The sequence below is a fragment of the Peromyscus leucopus genome, chromosome 9, assembly GCF_004664715.2.
Source record: "Peromyscus leucopus breed LL Stock chromosome 9, UCI_PerLeu_2.1, whole genome shotgun sequence".
Lineage (NCBI taxonomy): Eukaryota > Metazoa > Chordata > Mammalia > Rodentia > Cricetidae > Peromyscus > Peromyscus leucopus.
Window position 1 is genome coordinate 64,152,409 of NC_051070.1, and position 25,127 is coordinate 64,177,535.

The following is a 25,127-nucleotide window of genomic DNA, read 5'->3' on the forward strand; positions in this document are numbered from 1 at the left end:
CTCATCTATTCTTTTTAGGTTTTTTTTTTGTGACAGGCTTTCTCTGTGTAGCCCTAGCTGTCCTGGAACTTGCTCTGTAGCCCAGGCTGGCCTCGAACCGTGAGCGATCCACCTGCCTCTGTCTCCCAAGTGCTGGCATTAGAAGCATGTGCCACCACCACCCATTTTGCTCATTTATTCTTACTGAAGAGTGTGAGAAAGGGTTTTTCCAGAACCTTCCAGAAAGGAAGGCACTTTCCATTCTGCGCTAGGACCTTACATTTTGCCCAGGCTGTCCAAGTTGGCTTGTTTAGTTGCCCTCTCCTCTGCCAGGCCAGGTCTGCACTTAGTCCTCTCAGAGTGCAAGCCTCCCTGAAGTTTGTCCTTAATTCCCAGCAAAGCACTGAACTTTCAACACCATATTTCCTGTATGTTGGTGCCTACATGGATATTTTAATTTGTTACATGGACAGAAAAATCTGCATCTGTATGGTGTTTTGTGCCCCACTGGTGCTAAGTAAAGATGCCTTATTGGCAACTGAGTCTAGGATCATTAATTTTGTGTGTCGTTTAAAGATACTACTGCATCAGCCAAAGGGTGTGGTAGAACTTTCAGAAATACAGATCAGTTGTTTCTCAAGCTAAAGCAGAGGAAGGGTGGGGGTTACTGGTGTGGCTTCTCTTAAGCTGTTTGATGGTTATTCAGGTTGTCAACTTGACACACCTGGGAAGGGGGAATTGCCTCCATCAGATTGGCCTGTGGGGCATTTTCCTAACCGCTAGCTGATGGAGGAGGGCACAGGCCACTGTGTCAGTGCTACCACCGGATAGGTGGCTGTGGGCTGTACTATAAAGCAGTTAGAGAGCCAAGGGAGGCAAGCCAGAAAACACTGCTGCTCCTGCTTTCTTCCCTGTCTTTCCTGGTTGATGACTAACCTGTCAAATACACCCTTTCCTCCCCTGAGTTACCTTGGGCCATGGTGTTCATAGCATCGACAGAAAAACCTAACAAGAACACTATTTAAAACACTATTCAGAGTTGAAAATCTGCCCAAATTTGCACTTCCTCCCAGCTTGCTCCCTGCTATCACCACCCAGATTTAGAGAAACGAAACTGGAAACTAGAAACTACCAGTGGTGCTTCCGGGAGTGCAGCTGCATAGCCATGGCCGAAGAGACACCACAGGCTGGTGACCCAGTCCCCTCTGGTGAGTACCAGATGGGTGGCGACCAGCAGGAAGGGGCCACACTCCACTTTCCCTTTCCCCAGCTCTGGGAGCCTTGATTACTAGGGAGACTGCAGGCTGCTGCTGCGTGCCAAGGTCAGAGTGAGCCAGGCTTACAGCAGCTGGACAGCAGCTGGGAAAACTGTAGGCACGGCTGGCGGTGGAGGGTGGGGAGGGGGTTGTGGGGGAGGTATGGGGTGGGCCTCGGGAAGCTGAGACCTCTAGGTTGCCTGGTTCCATCCTCTTGGGTCCTTGCTTCACAGATTCGGGAGCTGTGCACGTTAACGTTAATACTCAAGACATGCTGTTGAAAAAGTTGAGATGCTGCCAATGTGGAAAGGGGACCCGGTCTGGGGCAGTTGGGGAATACTGAGGAACAGGTTGTGGGGGTTGCGAGTGGCTATATGTTTCAGAGAAGCTGGAGTTGTGCAGGCTGAGGTTTCCGGGCCACCCATGGTGACAATCTCCTTGTGATGGTATTGTCTTATCTTGAGGGCACGGTGATCCAGGTATTTGAGAGTTTTGCAATCCAAAGATTCCCGGAATTGTCTTAGAAAAACATGAACTCAGGAATGTAAAGGCAGTCCTCTTCTGGGACAGGAAACAAGTAATACACAGAGGACAGCAGGAACAGAACAAAAGCTGGTGGAGACAGGCTGTGGAAATCTGACCCAAAGGTTAAAGCAGGAGAAAACAGACACAATAGGGAGGCACTGATGCCAAGCCTTTTCAACCCCTTCAATCACTCAGCAGTGATTACAGTGATGGCTGGCCCAAGCGAAGTCAAGGTTTTCAGCAAAAGCAGCCTTGTTTGTTCATTCATTCATTCCAGCTTGTGACCACCACCACCACCATCCCCCACCCCTGCTAGCATTTTTTTAAAGATTTATTTTATGTGTATAAATGCCTTGCCCAAATATATGTCTGTGTACCACGTGTGTATTTGATGCCTGTGTTATTTAGAAGGCATAGGACTCCTCCTGGAACTGGAGTATGAGAGGGTCATGAGTCACCATGTAGGTGCTGGGAACCAAACGTGGATCCTCGGCAAGAGCAACAAGACTCTTGTCTACTGAGTTGTAGCATAAATCTTAAATGGTCTTATTAATAAAAACAACCTGGAGCCAGGTATTAGGGTGAACGCTGGAAGATCAGAGAAGCAGAACAAGTCACAGCCACCTCACATCACCAATTCCTCAGCTGATCCTCAGACTGGAAGGCCTCATCCAGAATGAATCTTAGCTGAACTGTTGCTCAAAAGCCTAAAAGCTTAACCAGCCTAGTTACTGGTTTTCATGCCTTATATACCTTTCTGCTTTCTGTCATTACTTCCTGGGATTAAAGGCGTGAGTCACCATGCCTGGCTATTTCCATTGTGGCCTTGAACTCACAGAGATCCATGCCTCTAGAAGGCTAGTATTAAAGGTGAGTGCCACCATTTTCTAGCCTCTGTATCTAGTGGCTATCCTGTTCTCTGACCCCAGATAAGTTTATTAGGGTGCACAATATTTTGGGGAACACAATACCACCACACTGAGCCATCGCTCTAGTCCCTGTTATGTATGTCTGTACATATGTATGTATTTATGTGCGTGTGTGTGTGTGTGTGTGTGTGTGTGTGTGTGTGTGTGTGTGTTCATATGCCATGTGTGTGGAGACCTCGGAGCTGGAGTTACATGTATTTGTAAGCCTCCCCAACCTGAGTGCTGGGAACAGAACTTGGGTTCTCCAGAAGAATAGCAAACACTTCCTCTCTCTCTAGCCCTTGGTCCTCCTTTCTCAAATCAAGAGTCAGTCATAGGTAGAAAACTTGAAAAGTTGTTCCAGGCAGAGAGGATGGCACAAATAAGGGTACCAATCTCCAAAATACATGCTAACCACTAGCCAGGTGATCAACTATTTCATTTCGCTAATCTGTGTATGGGCTGTAGGGCTCAAATCTTCCTTTGCTCTTTTCCCTATCTGGACTATTTCACTATCTCCAATTTGTGCTGAACATACTCATGCATGTGGCTACCCACTGGTGCATGGTGGACCTACCAGGAGCCACACCCAAAAGAAAACTGATACTCCCTCCCCCCCACAAACCATCAACTGACAGTAGCTTCTCACTTAGGGGTGGATGCTCATGGTTATCCCCCGGACCCCCTCCACCATGCCAGCTAGAATTTGACTGCTTTGATCTTGTGCAGGCAGCCACAACTGTACTCACAGCTGCAAACACAGCTGCTTTGAATGTATGATTACAGCACTTTCTGTCCTGTCTAGAAGACACTGTTTCTATGGCTCTTAGAATCTTTCCATCCCCTCTTCCAGTGTTCCCCGAGCCTTGGGGGAGGTGGGGTTACTGTGGTTGTCTTATTTATGACTGAGCAGCCCACAGACATATTCTCTACACTTTGAGGAGCTGTGAACTTTCTAAGACTATTGCTGAAGGCACCACACTTTTTAATCATAGGACACAGAGAAATTAAGCAATTACCAGGAAGTTCTTACCTCTTGGCTAGCTTTCATAGTTCTGGAAGTTGTCATATAGCTTGTTTGAGAATAAAAGACATCAATGATGTTACCCAGCTGTGAACACTGTGAGCTTCAGTAACAACCAGCATGGCAAGATGTGTTCATGGGTGCAATGGTGGTACAAATGTTATAGGGGTAACCAACTGATCTCTTCTTGGATTTAAGGCCTGAAGGAGGAAGCACATACCTGGTACTCTGTTTGACCAAGACCCCATGGTAAGGGAGCTTCCAGGCCCCAGGGGTGAGCCTCCTACCACTATTTTTGCTAAATAGATATGGTATCAACCTTCACTCTAAATTCCCATCTCTTCCCATAGGTAAGTGCAGCTCTCAGACATCACTGGAGAACTTCTCTGTGCATTTTATGCTTTTCAGTAAGGCCCCTGGAAGGTTTTCAGTGACACGGTAGCCCACCTTTGTGGCTTGCTCTGTTGCTGTTGATAACACTGGCTTAGAACACCAATCAGAGGCTGTACCACACAAGCAGTGCTTTTTCCCACTCACATTGCTGATTTGGTTGTTGTTCCAGGAGTTAAGATTCTACCATAAAAACAGACGTCTTTAAGACTGGAGGAGCTAGCAAGGCCACGAAATGCTTTTCTGTTTTTAATCTGAATGTTATTTATAGGGGTCTGTCAGGTTACAGAAAAGATGGAAAAAAGGACATGTGCCTTCTGCCCTAAAGGCGAAGAATGGAGTGTGATGTACTTTGCACCATCGGAGAATATAGCCGCTCATGAAAATTGCTTGGTAAGTTACTTGAAAATATCTTTAAAACTACATGCTCAGTGGTTAAGAGCATTGGATGCCCTTCCAGAGGACCCAGGTTCCATTCCTAGGACCCATAGGGTGGCTCATAACCACCATAAACCCAGTCCCAGGGTATGTGATGCCCCCATCTGGCCTCTGAGAGCATCAGGCACACGTGATAATAGATTTACATGCAGCCAAATGCCCATACATACAAAACAAAGATAAAAAAGCCACACTCGACACCCCCACCAGTGAGCTCACTTCCAAGGCACACTCTACCCACTGAGTCATCTCCCAAACCTCCATGTCATGATTTCTTAAATGATTTTTTTCCTGTTTTGTTGAGTTTTTCTGGAGAATTCTATTGTAGTGATGATTAGGAGCAGTTCAAGGAGGGGGCCTTGTCTTGGTTCTATCAGGAGTATAGTTTTTAGAGTCTTATTGAAATTTGCATATAGAGATCCACCTGCCTCTGCCTTCCTAGTTCTGAGACTAAAGGTCTGTGCCACCACACCCAGCTGTCAGAGCTGTTTTAAATATGTATCGCCTGTCCTGTAAACTTACTATTTCCTACAAGGGCATTCTCTCGCCTAAGTACAATTTAGCCATCCAAATCGGCCATTAGCATTGGGTCTATAGTACCATCTGACCCCAGACTTGAGTTTCCACCTGTGACCCTAACAACATGACAAAGGGTTGAAACATATAGACTACATGGAACTTTTACCCCTTAAAGGCTTTTCCTTTTAACCTCTTGTGTACTTATATTTTTTTCTTGTTGTTAAACCATTTCTCACGGACTGTTAATTTACCGGTATTTTAGTAAACTTTATTGGCATCCTTTTCAGAAACAAAGTGCAGCTGACTGAAATGTGCAGTTGAGTTTTGAGACACGTGATCACTGTCTAGTCTGAGAACTCCCAGAGCCCCAGAACATCTCCTCATGCCTCTTTGCAGTCAGCTCCCACCTACTCCAAGTCCTTCGAGACTGATCTTTTCTCAGAGGCCATGTTACAGAACTGCAACAGCACGGACTCTTTAGTGTGTGGATTCCTTTGCTCAGCAGTGTTGCAGAGATGCCTCTATGCCATGTGTGCATTTGGACCTCTTTGGGTTCTAGATCTACGTATTCATCCAAAATATTCAGAAAAAATGCCCCTGTACTGAACATACATGCACTTTTCCTTACCTTGTTATCATAACAATTATAGTAGACAACATTTCCATAGCATTTACATTGTATTATTCCAGAGATGATTTAAGCACGCAAGAGGGCAGGCATAGGCTGTCTTAGTTAGGGTTTCTATTGCTGCAACAAAACACCACGACCAAAAAGCAAGTTGGGGAGGAAAGGGTTTATTTGGCTTACACTACCATATCACTGTTCATCATCGAAGGAAGTCAGGACAGGAAATCAAACAGGGCAGGAAATCTAGAGGCAGAAGATGATGAAGAGGCCATGGATGAGTGCTGCTTACTGGCTTGCTCTCATGGCTTTGCTCAGCCTGCTTTCTTATAGAACCCAGGACCACCAGCCTAGGGATGGCACTACCCACAATGGGCTGGACCCTCTCCCATCAATCACTAATTAAGAAAATGTCCTACAGCCAGGTCTTAATGGAGGTGTTTTCTCAACTGAGGTTCCCTTTCAGATAACTCTAGTTTGTGTCAGGTTGACATAGACTAGCCAGGACAGGCTGTATGCTTAGGAGATACCATTCTATGTAAGGGGAACTTCAACACGAGAGGACTTAGGTTACCCCGAAGGAGGTCCCTTGAGAATAGCAGATGAATGTATCAGTGTTTGCTTCCCCATTTTCTTATTATTTTATTATATGGATATGTCATAATCAATTTATCTACCCATCAACACATACATTATTTCCAGTCTGAGGTTATAACAAATTTGTAATGAACATCTATATCTGATCCTTTGTCTCCTATATGCTTTTATTTCTCTTGGGCAGACATCTACAAGAATTTCCACTTCCTAATATAAGTGTACATTTAACATTTAAATATTTATCATTTGAAAGCCAGTCTATTGGGTGCATGCATATTGGTATTGCCATGATTTTAATTTGCATGATGGTTAGTTATCTTGGGTATCTTTTCCATGGTTGTTTTTTTTTTGTTTTTGTTTTTTGTTTTTTGTTTTTTTTTTTTTTTTACCATTCTGAAGTATCTATTTGAATTGTGTGCCCCTCCCTGTGTTTTGGTGGTGCTGAGGATCAAATCCACGGCCTGGAAATAATAAGCAAATGTTTTATCATTGAGCCATAACCTCGACCCTTGTCCACTAAAAAAGAAAGGTGTATGTGTGTGTGTGTGTGTGCACATGTGCCACTGCTTGCACGTGGGGGTCAGAAGATGGCCTTCTCAGGTGCTTGCACTCTCCTCCACCTCACTTTGAGGTGATCTCATTCCTCCTGCTGCAGATGCAGGCTTCTGGCTGGTTCTCTCCCCTCTGCCTCTGGAGGATACCAGGATTGCAGGAGCGTGACTTGAGCCCTAACATCTGCCTTGTTACACTGGTTCCAGGATCTGAGCTCAGGTTGTCAGGCTTGTTCAGCAAATGCTTTTACTCACTAAGGCTTTTTCTCTGATACCCTTGTCCATTTTAAATTGAATTGTCTTATTGAGTTATAAGGTTTTCCTATATTCTAGATATGAGCCTTTGATCAGATCTATATATTGTATTTTTTCCTATTCTCTTGCTTGCCTTTAAAAAATTCCAGCTGTTTATTTTTTTTTATGCATATACCACAACAGGCAGGTGGAGGTCAGAGAACAACTTGCAGGATTCAGTTTTCTCCCCCATGATGTGGGTGCCAGGCTAGCCTCAGGTCATCAGGCTTGGCAGCAAATGCTTTTACTTGACAAGTCACCTCATTGGTCCACCTTTTTATTCCAGTGTCTTTCAGAGAGCAACTTTTTTTTTTTTTTGGTTTGTTTGTTTGTTTGTTTTTCGAGACAGGGTTTCTCTGTGTAGCTTTGCGCCTTTCCTGGAACTCACTTGGTAGCCCAGGCTGGCCTCGAACTCACAGAGATCCGCCTGCCTCTGCCTCCCGCGTGCTGGGATTAAAGGCGTGTGCCACCACCGCCCGGCATTAGAGAGCAACTTTTATCCTGATAAAGTACAACATATTAATGTACTAAGCTTGCAACTGGAGCAGATCAGCAGATACATAGAGACCCTACATTGAAGCAAGGTGGAAAGAGAACCAACTTCCAAAGTTGTTCTCTGCCCTCACTTGCAAGTGTTAACATTTTCATTATGATTTCTGATTCTTATTTTAAAAAAAAAAGCTTTACCTATGTGTCACAGAATTCTTCTTGTGTTTATGCTCTTTGCTATCTGAGTTTATGTATTATATTAATCTTCAACTGGAAGCAGGCAGATTGTTTAGGTCTTCTGTGACTCAAATGCCAGCTACCTAGAGCTTGAGAGCTGGTAAAGTTCTTTCAGCATAAGCGTGAGGGCCTGACTTCAATCCCTAGGACCCATGCCAAATGTTGAACATGGCGCCATGTGCCTGTAATCCCCTGCTGGGAGGGACAGACAGGAGGGTGCTAGGAGCTGGTCAGCCAGATGAGCTGAATTTGTGAGCTCTCCAGGTTCGGAGAGAGACTGTCTCAAAAAATAAGGCAGAAAAGGGCTAGAGAGATGGCTCAGTGTTTAAGCTGCTCTTGCAGAAGACCCAGGTTCGGTTCTCAGCATCCAGATGTTAGTTTACAACCAAGTGTAACTCCAGTTCCAGGGATCCAATGCCTTCTTCAGACCTCTGCAGGAACGTGTGATACACATGCATATATGCAGGCAAAATACTTGTAATCATTGGGGGGAAAGTAGAGTACTAGAGGAAGACCGCCAAAGTAAACCTCTGGCCTCTACATGTACAGAAGGTTATGTGTGCATGCACCCCACCTCCTAACCCCCGCCCCCGATTTAATACAATTTAAAAAAGATTTTAGTGTGTGTGTGTGTGTGTGTGTGTGTGTGTGTGACCTTCTGGGGCTGGAGTTAAGTCAGTTGTGAGCTGCTCAAAGTGGGTGCTGGGAGCTGAATGTAGGTCCAATGAACACTAGAGGAGAGGTGTACATTCTTAACCACTACGCCATCTCTCCATCCCCTAAGACTGAAGAGGAAAGAAACTTGTGCCAGATAAAACATACAAGGGGGTTGGTGGCTAGCTGTGGTAGCCCATACCCACATTTCCAGTGCTCCAGAGGCCAAGGTCCAGGTAAACTTGGGGTGTATAGCAAGACCATGTCTTTTAAAAACATCATAAAAGTCAGGTGTAGTAGTGTACGCCTTTAATCCCAGCACTTGGATGACAGAGACAGGTGCAGCTCTGTGAGTGAGTTCCAGGCCAGCCAGGCTACAGTGAGACCGTGTCTCAACAACTAAAAAGAAGGGTTGCGGAGGCAGGCATGGCTCTCGGAGTTTAAGAAGTGGGCCCCGGAAAGCCATCAGGCATGGCCTCTTGTCCTTGCTTTTACTACTCTGACTGCTTGGCTTCAGCTACACCTTCCTAAGCTAGGGAAAGAGCGGTGTAGGAGCCACTGTCTGCCTGGGGTCAGAGTCAGTGGAGATCAGTTACAAAGCACAAACCCTGTCTGGAGACAGATTACTCACAGAAGTCAGATGACTCCTGTCTGTTCATGTACCTGCAAAGTGGCCAATACCCAGAACCATCGTTCACTCTGCACTCCTTGTAAGGCCTTTCAGTACCCTCTCTGACTTGTATTGGTCAGGACTACTTCATACCAACTCTGGGTTTTCTTCTCCCAACCTGCAGCTGTATTCATCAGCACTGGTGGAATGTGAAGCTCATGATAATCTTAATAAATCTAGAAATTTTGCTGTGAAATCGGTAAAGAAAGAGATCTGGAGAGGAAGAAGATTGGTAAGTTGACATGTTTTTATTTCTCACACAGGATGAATCTTGGGGGCTACAGTCAAAGCAAAGTCTAGTGGGGGATGCTAAAGAAATGGTTCAGCAGTTAAGAATGCTTGCTGCTCTTCCAGAGGACCCGAGTTTGGTTCGCAGCAACCAAATGGTAACTGACAGCTGCTTGTAACTCCAGCTCCGGGGCATCTGGAACCTTTCCTGGTGGCTTCCACAGACACCTGCACTAGCATATTCACTCACTCAGACACACATACAAAGAAGTAAAAATAAAGCTGTTCATTTAAAAAAGAAAGCCTGTTGGTAAAGTGGGGTTAGAGTAACATCCTGGAGAGCTGAAAGTAGGACTGTGAGGAACCGAGACTCAGCTAAGCACTGTCTAGTTACAATAGGCCATCACACACGCAAGTAGGCTTCCGATGTTTCTGTCGGAGAGGAAACCCTCCAATCAGACAGGCTTTGACAAGGCCCTTAATGGCATTTCACCAAAGCAAATGCCAATTTCAGCAGCTCAACAGCGCCGCCTAGGTTCTTCCTTCTGCTCTCTGGCTGCCCCTAAAGCAGCTAGCTGGTCCTCTGGCTGCCCCCAAAGCAGCTAGCTGGTCCTCTGGCTGCCCCCAAAGCAGCTAGCTGGTCCTCTGGCAGCCCCCAAAGCAGCTAGCTGGTCCTCTGGCTTCCCCCAAAGCAGCTAGCTGGTCCTCTGGCAGCCCCCAAAGCAGCTAGCTGGTCCTCTGGCTGCCCCCAAAGCAGCTAGCTGGTCCTATGGCTGCCCCCAAAGCAGCTAGCTGGTCCTATGGCAGCCATAAAGCTGTCTTCTGACTGTCTACTGTGGCTGCATGTCTTATCACTGATCAGCATCTGCCTTGGAGCTGTGGTCATAAGGGGCCTGTCCCTGGGAGGGTATCCTCCTGGGGTCACTGGGGCTCCAGGCTTCCTTTGTAAAAGGCCATTTGCAGATTAGTAAACAGGAGAGCAAGTCTGAGTGCCTCCGGGGCCAACCACAACCACAGTAAAGTATAAATGACTGGGTACACATTGGTACATGCTCTTCGTGAAGTGTCAGGATCTGTACCAGCAGGTTCTATGTAAACTCTCCTTCTAATTACAAAGTGGCAGGACAAACTCAACTGGAACTTTATTCTTACCATTATTTGCTGATTGGATAGAATTAAGGAAAGCTATCGTTAGACTCTAGAGCAGTGGTTCTTAACCTGTGGGTCACGAGCATCAGAAAACACCTATTTCTGATAGTCTCAGGAACCACCAACCATAAATTTAGTTTCGTTGCTACTTCATAACTGTGATTTTGCTACTGAGCATCAACGGTCCTTAAGACCGTAAGGAAAAGGTTTTCCAGTGGTTGCAACCCACAAGTTGAAAACCGCTGTTCTAGAGGTGGCCTACATACAAACAGCCCAACTGCAGAATGAGGGCAGTTGAGTACAGTAGAATATGGAAAAAGAGCTTGTTATCCCTGAGAGTTTTCAGACTTTCCTGTTGGGAGAACTTGGAGATGCATCGGAAGTGAAGGATAACAGTGGGAGGAACGCAGTCATGTGAGGTGATGGCTGCCCACTCACTGACAAGTGTTTCCGGAACCTTGCTATCTGGACAAATGCTCAGCGTCCTCGTGGGGGAGAGGCCAGTCCCTAGGCAGGAACAGACCAGCAGTGTACATGCTTTGGGAGGGATCAGTAGTACCCTCACAGGAAGGCTCCTCCTGAAGCAGGGCCTCTGCACTCTTTCCAAGTGTGAAAAAGAAAGATAAGGAATCCCCAAGGGAACTGTCTTAGGGTTATCATTGCTGTGGTGAAACACCAGGACCAAAGCAAGTTGGGGAAGAGGGGTTTATTTGGCTCACACTTCCATTGTAGTCCATCATAAAGGAAGTCAGGACAGGAACTCAAACAGGGCAGAATCCTGGAGGAGTGCTGCTTACTGACTTGCTTCGAATGGCTTGCTCAGTCTGCTTTCTTAATGGATCCTGGGACCACCAGCCCAGGGATGGCACCACCCACCATGGGCTGGACCCTCTCCCATCAATCACTAATTAAGAAAATGCCCTACGGACTTGCCTGCAGCCTGATTTGCTGGAGACATTTTGTCAGTTGAGGTCCCCTCCTCTCAGATGACTCTAACTTGGGTCAAGTTGACATAAAACTAGCCAGCACAGGCACAAATGTGCAAAAGTGTTAAAGGCTAGAAGGAACGGGGCACACTAGATCACTGACAGCCTGTGGTATCACTGTGGGTATTCTCTTTACCAGATCCCTCACGCCTACATAGTGAAGTCATCACCTAGCTCAGTAACAAGTGTACACCAATGTTTCACTATCACAGGCAGTGCTGAGTCAGACATTTCTGTCTAACCTACTCGAGTACTTCTGCAGTGGACCTCTGACAGCTCAGAAGTCCATCTTAGAATGGTGACCTGTGTTGACAAACTGTCTCTGGGAAAGGCTATGCCCATTTAAGCTTCTGTGTGTGGTGGGCAGTTCCTGCAGAGGAGAAAGCCTTGCCTTGTATCTCCCTGACCCCTGGAAAGGTTAAACCCAGCTGCAGCAGTTCTTTAGGAAGCCCTCTGCAGTCTGGACCCACATCAGTCAGCCCACCCACACAACACACCTCTTCCTCACTCGGTGACTGTCTGAATAGAATGAGTGGCACTAGTACTTACACCGTGCAATGGCTGGAGGAAAGTCTCCACTGTTCTGACACCCAAGTCACAGCTATAAACCACAGCAGGGGCTTGGCCGCTTCCTGTTTTACATTCCTCCCTCAGCATCCACTCATCTCTGAAATCTCTCCCTACCCAACAGCAAGCTGAAGACTGTCCTAATTCGACTCCTTATCAGTACTCACCACTCACTCACTCACCAACGTCCCCAAGTACCTTATTTCTCCTTCTGAGCAAACAGACACCTCCTGTCAGCCCCTCTTCCCATATGCCCTGCCATTTTCTATTCCTCTGCTCAGCTGGAGAGATCTGAAATACCTAAGCCTAGGCTGAGCTTCTTCCTGGGTCTGAACATGACCTAGGTGGCTTCATCCGCCTCACCTGGCTTTAACACCAACATCATCTACTTGTCCCCTCTCTAGAATTCCAGACCACCACCATCTCCATGGATACCCAGGTCAGCTCTCATCCAATTGGCTAAGAGCATCACCCCCCATATAAACCTTTAGCCCCCCCCCCCCAAACAGCACCACCATTCACCTATCCTCCAAACTTCAGGTGTAAGGGTCATCTTCCCCTCACCCCCTCCTGCTCCACACCAAGGCCCACTCGATGCTCCTGCATCCTCCAGGAACTTGCCTCTCAGCACTAAGCCATTACAGTGAAGGGGCTGCTGTAGCTCTCCAGACTTGTCAAAGGCTAGTACTTGGTTTTTCTCTTCCACTGCCCCTACCCAGCTTATTCTATTCCTCCAAGCTTGTTCTCCACATGGCAGTCAAAATATTGATGAGTTTTTGCCACTTAGGTAGAAAAAACAAACAAACAAAAACCTATCTCCGTACTCTTGCCAACCAACCCTGCATGACCTAGCACTTTGCAGACACTGCTCACTCCCTGTACCCAAATGGCAAGAGGCCATGCTTCCTGTACTTCTAGTAAATTTGCCGATGGGAGGTTCATCCTTGCCACAAAGCCTCAGTGACCTCTGTTTAGAATACATTTCTTTTTTGGTTCTTCTTTTTCTTTTTGCATGCCAAAGGTTCTCGGTGTTTAGGTTTCTGCTCCTCTGTTCCTCTCTGCAGAGCCGCCACCTCACTCGGGCTCAAGTTTAAGAACATGACGACACTACTGCTTTGCTTTACTCCATAGAACATAAAAACCACTGTTGTGTGCTTGATTTGTTGCAGTCTGGGGAGCAACCCCAGGTCTTGGGCTTTTTAGGCAAGATTACTTCTGCTGACCTGCAATTATGTGGTGTTTGAAATTTTACTTTATGAGATCATGTACATTTTCCTGTAGAATTTTCATTTCATTTTGTTTGTCAACTTGACAGAAGCGAGGGTTATCTCGGAAGAGGAATCTGAATTGAGATAATGTCCCCAACTAGATGGCCCACAGACAAATTCTGCAGGACATTTTCTTGATGATTGATGTGGGAAGGTTCAACCTGGGCAAGTCATGAGGAGCAAGCCAGTAAGCAAGCAGCACTTGTCCATGGTATCTGGTTCCTGCCTTGACATTCCTCAGTGATGGAGTATGACCTGGATGAGATAAACCCTTTCCTTCCCAAGTTGCTTTTGGTCATAATGGTTATCACAGTAACAGACAGCAAGCTAAGACATCCCCGTAACTTTCGTATGCGCAGGTACCTTCTCTGCCTTACCTACTCCTGCCTTTCCTTGTCCTAAAACAGTGGCTGCAACATCACAGCCACCATGTCCTCAATAACTAGTTTGACTTTACCTGGATGAAATGCAAAAGATGAGTCACTTGCTTTTCATCTTTTGTGGCCCCCCCACTGGGGTACTATAGTTTAACCCGAGACTCAGCCATCTAGGGCAAATGCTTCACCACTGAGCTGCCTGTCTAGCCTTTCCCCATTTCCTCCTTTGTGGGAGCCCACAGTGACTCCAGCTGTGGCTTGATTCCAACTTGTCTCAAAGTCAGAGACTTCAAGCTTGTGTTTGCTCCTTAAGGCTGCATACTAGAATGTTTGCCAAAGGCATAGTTACTGGATGTTCTGCTCCTCAAGGCTGCCAAATAACAGGATGTGGTTACTAGATGCTTTGAGAATTAAGGAGGTGTTTATACTTGTTTGTTCCTTGAACCATGGTAAGGAAGTCTTTTGCCCCCCTTGCCTTGAGTATAAAAAGGCTATGAGAAATAAATTCGGGGCTGCTGCAATATTCACTGAGTGCCCTCCAGATTCTATCCTATGTCTTTTCTTAATCTCACTCCCCTGTTCAGGTGCTGTTTGACAGGTCGGCTGGTCCCAACACTCCTTTCCAACCAGGATCTTGTTAAGATGCTTATATTGGTCTTGAATCTGCAATCCTCCAGCTTCAGCCTCTTGAATAGCTGGGACTGTAGATGTGTACCACCATATTGGGCTGAGGGAATCTAAATTGTAACCCTTTAATTTACTGTGACTAGCTTACTTCCTGTCTTTCTTCACCTTTAACATCTTCAAATTTTACTCATCCCTGTAAAAACCAGAACCACCAGTTCTTATGCTTTTCCTTTGGGGCTTCTGTTGCCTGTGTTTCTTGGATAGCCCTCCTTTGTTATAATGCCATTAATATTGCTGTACTGCCATTATAATGCTTTAACCACTGCAGAACTGACAGCAAGTGTATTGTGAGGCAGCAGTCTCATGGTTTTCCCTGTACATGAAGCTACACTGTTCCTTCACAGTTAGCCACTCTTGTATGCTCGGGTTCAGAATTCTACCTCTATCTTAATCTTGTTTTTCACCTACTTTTGAATTTTCCTTATGTGCTTGTTTGTGCTTACCTGGGATACCGTGAACGCTGTCTCTTGCTTTATGGAGCAGCCTCATTGTGCTTGGACCTCATTCATCTAGAGGATGGTGCCAATCAGCCTCGGTCATGGCTAGGTTGCCCCTCATCACAGCAGAAAAACTAGCACTGCTCAAAAAGGCTTCCTGGAGCCACCCAATGCCAAACTATCTCTACATCACTTTCATATAAAACCCGATAGGGAAATAAATCAAAGGATCAAGATAAACATTGTACTGTTGTGTTTTTGTTTGGTGTCTACAAATTTGAAACAGGTTCCCTTTATTTCATATTATCCCCGATAGTAACCTTGTAGAAGTTACACCACCCCAGGGATACATGTCTAAGAGGAAGTCATAGTAAGTGCCAGCTGAGGTCACACATCTCAGTGGTACAACCAGGAGCTGCTCTGGCCTCAGGTTCCAGGTCCCCTAGCCAGCTCCCTGCCTAGGTAAAGAAGCCTGCCAGTTTTGCTCTTTAGAAATCTCTATTCAAATGGAAAGATAGTTTTTTGAAGCCAGCTATGCCTTGCATTTACATAGACCATGATGCAACTATGTGCCAGGCCTTCTATTCCAGCTGGTTGCAGTTTTGCTGAAACTTCCGAGTGGGTTGGCAAATTTAAGTCACTTTTAGTGTGGGTATGAAGGCTGGGATATACCAGTGGTAGCCGGGATAAAAATGCAGGGCTGCTGACTTAAATGACATTTAATGACACCCTTACTTCTTATCAAAGGAACAGGTACTTACCCAGTATGATCTGTTCTTCTATAGAAATGCACACAATGTACTAAAGGAGGAGCCACCGTGGGATGTGATTTACCAACCTGTTCCCAGAATTACCACTTTTCCTGTGCCAAGAAGGTCAACGCAGTTCTACAAGTTGATGAAGTTGAAGGAACTTACAAGTAATTCAGCAGCTTTAAAACTACGAGGTGGAGGGGGTGGGTGGGTGGATAAGGAAAGGCTGGATTGTGACATACTTCTAAAGCTTAACTTATGCAAGTGGTTTTCACATGAGAACAGGATTTCCAGGACACCCACCAGGAACTCTGCTTTACAACATTTCTGCAGGACAGGAAAAAAAAAACCACTCAAGGTTTTGTCTGACTCTCTAACTAAAGGTCACCAAGAGACAGGGGCCAGTTCAAGCCTGTTCTTCGGCAGCAGGAAGAGACCTCCTTTCACTTCATCCGCAGGCTTGGGGGTCTATACTGCCACCTGGTGGGAATGAGTTCTCTTCTTCCAGTGTTGGGCCCAGGTCTGGAACTCAGGTTCAGACCTGATGACAAGCCCTTTACCAGCCGGTCTTCTCACCAGCCCCTGGGTTGTCAGTTCAAGTTCCGTCCAGTTTCGCACTGCACTTGTAATATTTGGTTTGCTGTGAAACTTGGAACCTCACTTTGATTAGTTACTTTCACAAAGAACTCACTCTGTATTACAGTAGTCTTTAAACACGCAATCCAATCAAAGGGATTGAGGTCCCTGCTGTATCTAGCTTCTGTTTTTGAGACAGCATCTCACTAAGTAGACCAGGCTGCCTTGAACTTCCAGAGACACCGAAAGTTTTTTTTTTTTTTTTAAACTATATTGACCATACTGGAAATAATTAACTCAATTAAAAACAAACTTTTTAATTGTTTCCACAAGGGATAGGTGGGCTTCTCTGCAGTTTAAATTTTCATTTGAACACTGAGGTGCATAGAATGCCTGAGGTACCTCCCAAGGGACTAAGAGACTAAGAGAATGAACATACAGGAGGTGTCACCAGCTTAGCGGAGGCATGCAGAAAGGTCGCTGTGACCACTCCCACAGGGGGGTGCTGAGGCAGGAGGAAGGGGCTTTGCCTTGACCTGAAAACTGCTGGCTGACGCTGGGGATGGGGAGGGCATGGGGAGGAGGGTCTGTCCTAATATTTCCTGTACGTTAAAAAAACTTACAGCCAAACATGGTAGTACATAGCTAAAATCAAAGCACGAGAGGTGCGGGGCACAAGTTCAAAGTCAGTCTAGGAATTTGAGACTAAATGAGAAGGGCGCAGAAGTACCAGGTCTAAAGGTCCACTCTGACCTGGACGCTGCTGGGGAGGCTGCACAGAGGGGAGGACACGAGGTCCCACAGCGCACATGAGGGCAAGCCTAGGGGCAGGAAGTCAGTCTCTTAGAGCTCCCTCACGCCTGCTCTCCAGCCCGCTATGCCTCATCCCTCTCTGAGGACACCCATGGAAGATAAGCTCCAGAAGGCAGGCTCTGCTCTTCAGTCTTCTCCAGATGAATGCACGTGCTTCTCTATTACTTTTGAAGAGCAGCAACAATCTGGGTAGTCAGACCGATGCTTGAACATCTTAGACATTAGTTCCTTAGACGTCTCTCATCACAGCACAGGAACTAGCACTGCTTAAATACTGACTCAGTATCCACGCCCTCAGACAACAGAGTTCCCTTTCTAACGCTCACAGGGCACAGTATTGGCTAGTCTCATCCACACTTGATGTGGGTTAATAATTTTACTCAGACTTACATACATTCCTTTTAAAAATAAATACTTTCGCCGGTGTAGTGGTATGCATCTTTAATCCCAGCACTGGGGAGGCAGAGGCAGGTGGATCTCTACAAATGAAAAGATTCAATGATTCTTTGAAATTCTGTATTTTTAGATTATTTTGCCAAAAACATGCTCCAGAACTGCCAGGGACCAGTCAAAGTGGTAAGTTTCTAAAGTGGGTTTAAGAAAAGTTAATTATTTAGATAAACCATGAAATAATCTAACTTCTTCTGAATTGTAATTTTATATGTACACCTGTTTGTATGGAGACCTTAGGTTACAGAGGGCTGTGAGCCACCATGTAGGTGCTGGGGACCAAACCTGGGTCCTCTAAAAGAGCAGCCCGTGCTTTCAACCACTGAGCCGTAGTTGGAAAGTACCATTAAAGAGCTGCTTGCCATCACTGTATATGGACAGGGAATGATAGTAATGTGTGTATGTATATACACATATATGTACACACACACAGAGAGAGAGAGAGAGAGAGAGAGAGATTGATTGATTCTCTGTGTAGCCCTGAGTGTCTTGGAAATTGCTCTGTAGACCAGGCTGGCCCTGAACTCAGAGATTCTCCTGCCTCTGCCTTGCAAGTGCTGGGATTAAAAGTGTATCAATCTTTTTTTTTTGGTTTTTCGAAACAGGGTTTCTCTGTATAGCTTTGCGCCTTTCCTGGAACTCACTTGGTAGCCCAGGCTGGCCTCGAACTCAGAGATCCGCCTGGCTCTGCCTCCCCAGTGCTGGGATTAAAGACGTGTGCCACCACCGCCCGGCCCAATCTTTTGCTTTATACATTCTAAGATTTAAATGGTTTCTATTTTAGCTGAGAGCCCAAGCTTGCAGAAAAGGACAGCAAAGAAGAAACGCCTCCCATCAGGCTCCCCTGAACAGGTAATTTGACTTATAGATCTAATTTCTTCACATAAAGTCCTTCTGAATGTTAGAGGCTCACACTTTACAAATCAGTGGAGGAGTTGGCATTTGCACCATCCTCCATGTGTGTTCTTTCCCTAGATGAAGCTGAAAGTAGTCTTAGGGTGGCCTCTTGGGAAGAATCCTGACGTGTTAGAAGCATCCTGAGATTAGTAAGAAGCTAGAAGCTCAGGAGATGGCATCATTTCCTCAGCTTCTACCAAGCATCCCTTGGCACCATGTTAGTGAAAACATTTGACCTTACAGGCTACTTGGTCCTAAACAGGCCGAGAGTACAGAGAAGCATTCGTTCATAACCAAGTGTTTCCCAGCTGCATGTCCACACCTGACCTAATTTCTAACTTACAATTTTCTGGGTTAGTAGATCTAAAATATGAAAGAATTTGGAGAGATTTGAAAAAGTATTTCTATCAGTTCATATAAACTAAATTAGTAGAGGATAGCAATCTTTCCTTATTGTTTATTTAAGAGTTGTTTTGCAGGCCACAAACAGCCTACCTCATAGGTTTCAGCTATTTGAGAGTGCCATTTGGATTCAGGAGTTTACCAAGACTAACCCCCTCCCCCAAAAAAAGTTTGTCTAATACATTTGTTACATTTGATTAATACATTTAATTATATAGCAAAACATTTTTATGTGGTATTCAAAGCCAATATGAAAAGTCAACATAATCTGGTTTTCTCTTCTAGTCACCAAAGAAGTTCAAAAGACGTATGAGAAAAGAGCCCGGCAGCCACAGAGGTTTGTTTTCAGTGATGGCTGAACAAACATGGTGCCTCCAAGTATTTATAAAAATGTCGACCCATCTCTTCATGCTGGTGGCGTGCTCTGATCTTTAGTCTTCTGGACTTTTGGTACCTAATAGGAACGGAAGTCTTTATTTTGTTATAACTATGCACTCTAGTAGAACTCCCGCCATATAAAATGACTGGAGTCGGAAAGGCCCGCTTCTTCTCAGTCTGAGGAGACACAATTACTAGGAAAGGTGGGTTTGCCTGAGGCCAGCATCCAGCAGTGTGCTACCACTCACTGACAGGTGGCTTTTGTTCTCTAAGAAGGGATGTCCTTACAACATAGCATCTGTGACAAAAAAGAGGGGCTGTCACCTCAAACACTTGAAGGTAAAATTTACAAAAATCACATTAATTCATACAGTTACTATAAGCAGAGAAAAGTTTTTATTCTTTGTAGCATTTGCTATTTGAGTTTCAGAAAAATCGGACAATTCTGCTCACCCATCAATGGTAGAGTAGAATCACCACGTGAAGCGAAGAGCTGCCCTAGGACCACTTCCTTCTAACAATGCATTCTCTGTTCTTAGATGCAACTGCCAAAGTTCCTTTTCTCAAGAAATGCAAGGAAGCAGGACTTCTTACTGAATTATTTGAAGGGATACTAGAAAAACTTGATTCAATTCAAGGAAAACTCCTGAGTGAGACCGCTTCAGAATCAGGTACTGAATCGACTAAATGTAAACAAATACTAGAAAACAGAACATTTTCTTTCCATGCTTTTCCCCTCCCTTCTTTAACCCATTCTTTACTAACACTCATTATGGGATGGAGAGATTACTCAGTGGTCAAGAACACTTGCTATTTTTGCAGTGGACGTGAGGTCAGCTCCAAGCATCTACATAGTGGCTCAGAACCATAACTCCAGTTTGAGGCGGAATCTAACACCCTCTTTTATCCTGTACAGTTACTGGGCATGCACATGGTACCCATATGTACATGCAGGCAAAATACTCATACACAAAATAAGTAAGACTGAAAATATTAAATTATTGCCAGATCTACTGTCAACAATAATCAACAAGATATGAAAAAGTCAGATTCTTTAGTTGGTGGCAAAAATGCACTGAGGCCTGGTAGGCTGTTTCCCACAGGTATACACAGCTGAATGGGTTGTGTTTGTTTGGCTGGTTTTGCTGTTGCTGCAGCTGATGTTTTAAGATGTACTTTTACTATTTTTAATTATACACACACACACACACACACACACACACACACACACACACACACACCTATGTGGGGGGGTATGGACGGGGGCACAAGTGCCCATAGAGGACGGAACTGTCTGAGACCCTGGAGCCAGCGTTACAAGCAGTTGTAAGCCACCCATGGGCGCTGGGAACAGCCTCTAGGCTATAATTTTCATGTGCATCAAATTGTATTCCTTAATAAATCAAGGGTTTTAAAAAATTATTAAGGGCCTGGAGTGACAGACAGCTCAGTGAAGAGCACATTCTATTCTTGCAGAGGACCTGGGTTCAGTTCCCAGCACCATGTCTAGCAGCTCACAACTGCCTATACCTCAAGCTCCTGGGGATCTGACACTTTTATGGACCCTGAGGACACCTACACCCATGTTCTCTCTTTCTTTCACACACCCTCTCTCACACACACACACTCTCTCTCTCTCTTACACATACACTTAGAAATTGCCTCGTGCACCTGCCACAGCACACACGAGGTCAGAGGACAAGGAGTCGGTTCTACTTCCACCATGTGGGTTCTGGTGATTGAACTTAAGTTATCAGGTGGTAGCAAGCACCCCTACCTGCTGAGTCATCTTGCCAGACCATGGAGAATTTGTTTAGATCAACTCTAACTGAAGTTTCTTTCTTTCTTTCTTTCTTTTTTTTTTTTTTTAAAGATTTATTTATTTATTATGTATACAGCATATATGACTGCAGGCCAGAAGAGGGCACCAGATCTCATTATAGGTGGTTGTGAGCCACCATGTCGTTGCTGGGAATTAAATTCAAGACCTCTGGAAGAGCAGTCAGTGCTCTTAAACCTCTGAGCCACCTCTCCAGCCCTGATGTTTCTTTCTTAATGAGCTCCTAGGGAATAAAAAGGGTCACTTAACAGTATGCAAGTATATAGTTATATACTGTGACCTCTTCTAACCTACAGAATGAACTAAAAGCTTTAGTTACTTGTTAGGGGAATCTGGATGGTTCATACTGTAAGTGGCAATGTAAAATCTGGACTTATTAAAATGATTTTCTGTATGCTAAAACCAAGAGATAAAACTACAACTAAACATTTCTAAGAGCTCATTTGTTACATGATTTTATTTACTTATTTTCTGAAGACCAAGAACTCTCAAATTTGTGGGTGCCTTATGATCACTTGGGGGCTCCCTGAAACAAGTTCCAGCCGCACAGAAATACTGAGTTGCTGCTTCTCAGGGGTTCCCTGAAGGGCCTCTGCACTGTCCTGCACTCCTCGGCTGCTTACTCTTCCATATTGGGGGTGATTTTCTGGTTTCTCCCGTGTGATTCACTCCCATCAAATTAACACAGGAAGTTGTTTTCCCTCTAGACTATGAAGAGATCGATACTTTACTGTTTGACTCTGGACTGTTTGAAGACACATTAATAAAATTCCAAGAAGGTAGGTGACCAACAGTGTGGTTTAGAGACATCTATGATTCAGATCAAAACGGCAGGTGACAAAACAATAAATATACTTCTAAGAGACAGTTTTTACCAAATGAAAAGAGCCCATTACAACAATAGTATGACACACAGCAAGAAAAACATGCAAAAACCATAGGTGCACACAGACACGCAGACACAGACGATAGACAGCTGACGCCATAGAAATAGCAGTGATTTATAGGTGGATGGATTAGAGTTCTGTTTTCCAGGTAAACACACACATTCTTATGTAATCAGAAAAACTGACTGACAAGGCAGAAACAACACAAGTTTTTGATTCTAAAACTGCAGAGTATCGACCCATGTATAGCCAGGCACAGAGGCTTCCTGCAGCTTCTCTGTCCCCAGGCAACAAGATGGAGCCATCAGTGGACCCATCCTGCAGCATGCCTCCTTCTCACTTGGAAGAAATGTCATTCTTTTCCTAAGTGTATCTTCAAAGCTCATCTCTTGAAGCAGAGTACTGTAATCCTAAAAATCATCAGGGGAGGGGGGGGGGAAGCGAGAATAGCCAAAATAAGTTTTTTCTTTGTTTTTGTGTTGTTTTGTTTTTAAAGAAACAATGGTAGTACACAGGTGGGAACAGTTAGCTGGGTGCTGTGGTGCACATCTATAATCCCAGCAGTTGAAAGGGTGAGGCAGGAGGATTGCCAGTGAAACCTTGTCTAAAAAACATAGGCGGCATGCGTTTATTCTGCCCTTTCAGTACTACAGACCACTATGCACTACACCCAGACACGGTGTGGGCCAGATTCCCACAGGATTGGTGTGAATGGCCCTGCGGTCACCGCAGACCACACTGCTCTACCATGTTCTTTTCTACAGATGCGCCTCTCAGTAACAGGGTAGCACAGTTCTCTCTGCGGAGAAAACAGTTTGCCTGTGCCGCCTCAGTATGTACAGACTCTCTCATTTTGGTTTTCTGTTACTCATTCCTATTTGAACTCTGAAATATTCATTTTTATCAGCAGAAAAATTACTTTAAAAGTTGCATGTCTGTTAAGAATAGCTTGAAAACACAGCCTTCAGAAAGCTGTGTTTCCTATGGTACTTCCATGTGTCAATTAGTATGAAAATGATGTGTCTGGAGCACGTGACACACCCAGGACTGCACGAGAAGCAGTGGGCAAGGCTATCACCTGACACAGTGCCGTTCTGGTCTGGCTGAATCCAGCACAGTATTTCAAGCTGACTGCAGGTACGCTGTCCTGCCGACAACTATGAACTTAGAACTTCAACTGTGACGCTTTCACACCTAACGAAAATGACCTTGGTAGGTTTCTACAATAAAAGCTTTCCCTTTCCTAAATCACACCCAAAGGTGTGATGCAACAAATGTCATTAGAGCCAGAGATGTGCTCCTGAATGAGTTTTGGGAGTCTAGCTACGTTCTCTAGTCTCTGAACGAATGGATACATTCTGCTATAAAGGTATGCAGTCGCGTGTGTTAAATGCTGGGGTTCCATCCTGAGTCAGAAAAGGAAGCGAAGCCCTGGAAAAAGCCGTTTCTGCTCATATCACTATCTTTTTAATTGAGGCACAACTACTGTGGAGTGTACATATGAACTGATCCGGACTAGAGACAGCACATTACTTCTAATCAAATTACTGCCTAAGCTAAAGCCACTTTCTTTCTTTTCAAAGTAATAAAGAACAAAGCTTGTGAACATGAAGAAAGGCAGAGGCTGCTGAAGGAGCAGCTCGAGGCACTTGGGAACTTAACACAAACTTTGTGCTCATTTCAAGAAAATGGAGACCTGAACTACTCCAGCTCTACTTCAGGATCCTCCCTGTTTCCCTGAAGACCCCCAGTTCAAATGCCCAGTCTACTGAGATGCAAGCAGGCTGGAAGACAGCCTGTGACAGCTACGTAGGTCCCTATCCCCCCTGACCTGCTACTGCTACTGCTGATTGCTTTTTACACCTGACTGGGTGTTTCTTGTCTCCTCTCCTCATCCCACTTGCCTACTTTTTCTGCACCAGTAAAAATGGCTCCTCAGGTCAACTGGGTCAGGTGAGAACAGATCCCCCCATCTGTCATCCAAGGAGCGAGGAAGTCTTTCTCTTTGTGGCGCCTTCCCTACCCACCCCAGTCAACCACAGCAGTACCAGAGCCCTTGCACATCCTGTGGTGAAATCTTAGAACTTTCTCTCGTCTCTGCTGTCCCTCCAGTAGGTCTCATAATAGCCTTCTCGCAGTATTAATAACTCCAATAGAGTTGAGCAGAAACCCATTCCCGTGGCTTGCTGTTACCGAGTTTCTGCTCACTACCACATTCCCAAGACTTAGCAAACTCAATAAATGTTTGTAAAATACATTGTAATGAGTGACAGTTTATTTAATACAGTTCACAGCAGCCCTCAGCTGTAACAATGTAGAATACACTGCTTTGTTTTACTGATTTTACAGGTCTTCATCAGTCTTTTTAGAAGCATCTTTTTGGCCACAGTTGTTATTACAAGAGCATGCGCCATCTTCAAGACAAGCACCATCATTTGAAACTTGGCTCTTTGAATATGAGCATCATTAAGAATTTGGAATGGGGAAGAATTAAGACATTTTCCCCACCTAACAATATGCAACTCAGATCTGTATGCCTACATTGCTCCTGACCCTTGACTCCTTCACATTCAGTTCTGATTTCCTATCATGATTCTCACGTCCATAATAATGCTAGCTACCAGAACGGGACTGAGCTGTGCCCCCAGTTTGGAATGAGTGCTCAAACATGCTTGTTAAAGAATCATTCCTGGTGCAATGCTGGTACCAACGCCAGTCTAAGTCACTTCATGAAAGGGAACCGGGAATGACTGCAATCTGACCACCCATCAGCATCAGCTGGGACACTTCTATGTTAAAGCTTCCTCTCCTGCCTAGATTCAGCTTTAACCTGTCAATCACAGTAAGTTATATGGCACAGGGGAGCACCACTTAATTGGGTTCACAATGCTGGCAAATATTGGGCAAACTGACCAAATACGCCTGCTCTTTTATTAGTGAAAAATGAACGAAATAATCATACCCACCATTTCTATATAAGGAAATGTCTGGAAGCCCAGGGTCTATTAGATGGCACCGTGGGAAGTAAACATTCCCTTATTCAATGCTGCATTTTGTAGACCTAGGGGAAGGCTCATCAACACCCATGTTTAGCTGACTGTTTTATAGATGAGCTAAAAACAAGTTGATGGTTTTTCCCTATTCTACACAAACCATCTACAGAATAATTGTTTGTTGGGTCAACTCCATTTGGTTCCATTATTTCAAAGCAAACAAACAAACAAACAAACAAACAACAAACTGGTGAGATGGTTTAGCACTTGCCACCAAGCTTGAT

The 25,127-nt window shown here is 45.0% G+C and overlaps 1 protein-coding gene across 2 annotated transcripts; it reads left to right on the forward strand.

Moving 5' to 3' along the window:
- The first annotated feature begins 937 nt into the window (after positions 1-937).
- On the forward strand, positions 938-25,127 carry Phf11 (PHD finger protein 11). 2 transcript variants are annotated; one of them, XM_028870394.2, is made up of 10 exons: positions 938-1,187; positions 4,354-4,475; positions 9,281-9,388; positions 15,641-15,774; positions 17,523-17,572; positions 18,231-18,298; positions 19,031-19,082; positions 19,663-19,794; positions 21,671-21,742; positions 24,200-25,127. In XM_028870394.2, the coding sequence occupies exons 1-10, from the start codon at positions 1,145-1,147 to the stop codon at positions 24,217-24,219; spliced, it is 801 nt and encodes a 266-aa protein (XP_028726227.1). In that variant the 5' UTR covers positions 938-1,144; the 3' UTR covers positions 24,220-25,127. The 2 variants fall into 2 exon arrangements, with proteins under 2 accessions (XP_028726227.1, XP_028726226.1); XM_028870393.2 differs by lacking the exon at positions 24,200-25,127 and adding an exon at positions 23,434-24,107 and having other exon boundaries at positions 951-1,187.

Excerpts from the sequence above, each read along its gene's own strand:
- Phf11 (XM_028870393.2), top strand. The coding sequence starts at position 1,145 with ATGGCCGAAGAGACACCACAGGCTGGTGACCCAGTCCCCTCTG. Across the intron at positions 9,389-15,640 it reads TCTGGAGAGGAAGAAGATTG|AAATGCACACAATGTACTAA; the intron begins GTAAGTTGACAT and ends GTTCTTCTATAG. Across the intron at positions 15,775-17,522 it reads GAAGTTGAAGGAACTTACAA|ATTATTTTGCCAAAAACATG; the intron begins GTAATTCAGCAG and ends CTGTATTTTTAG.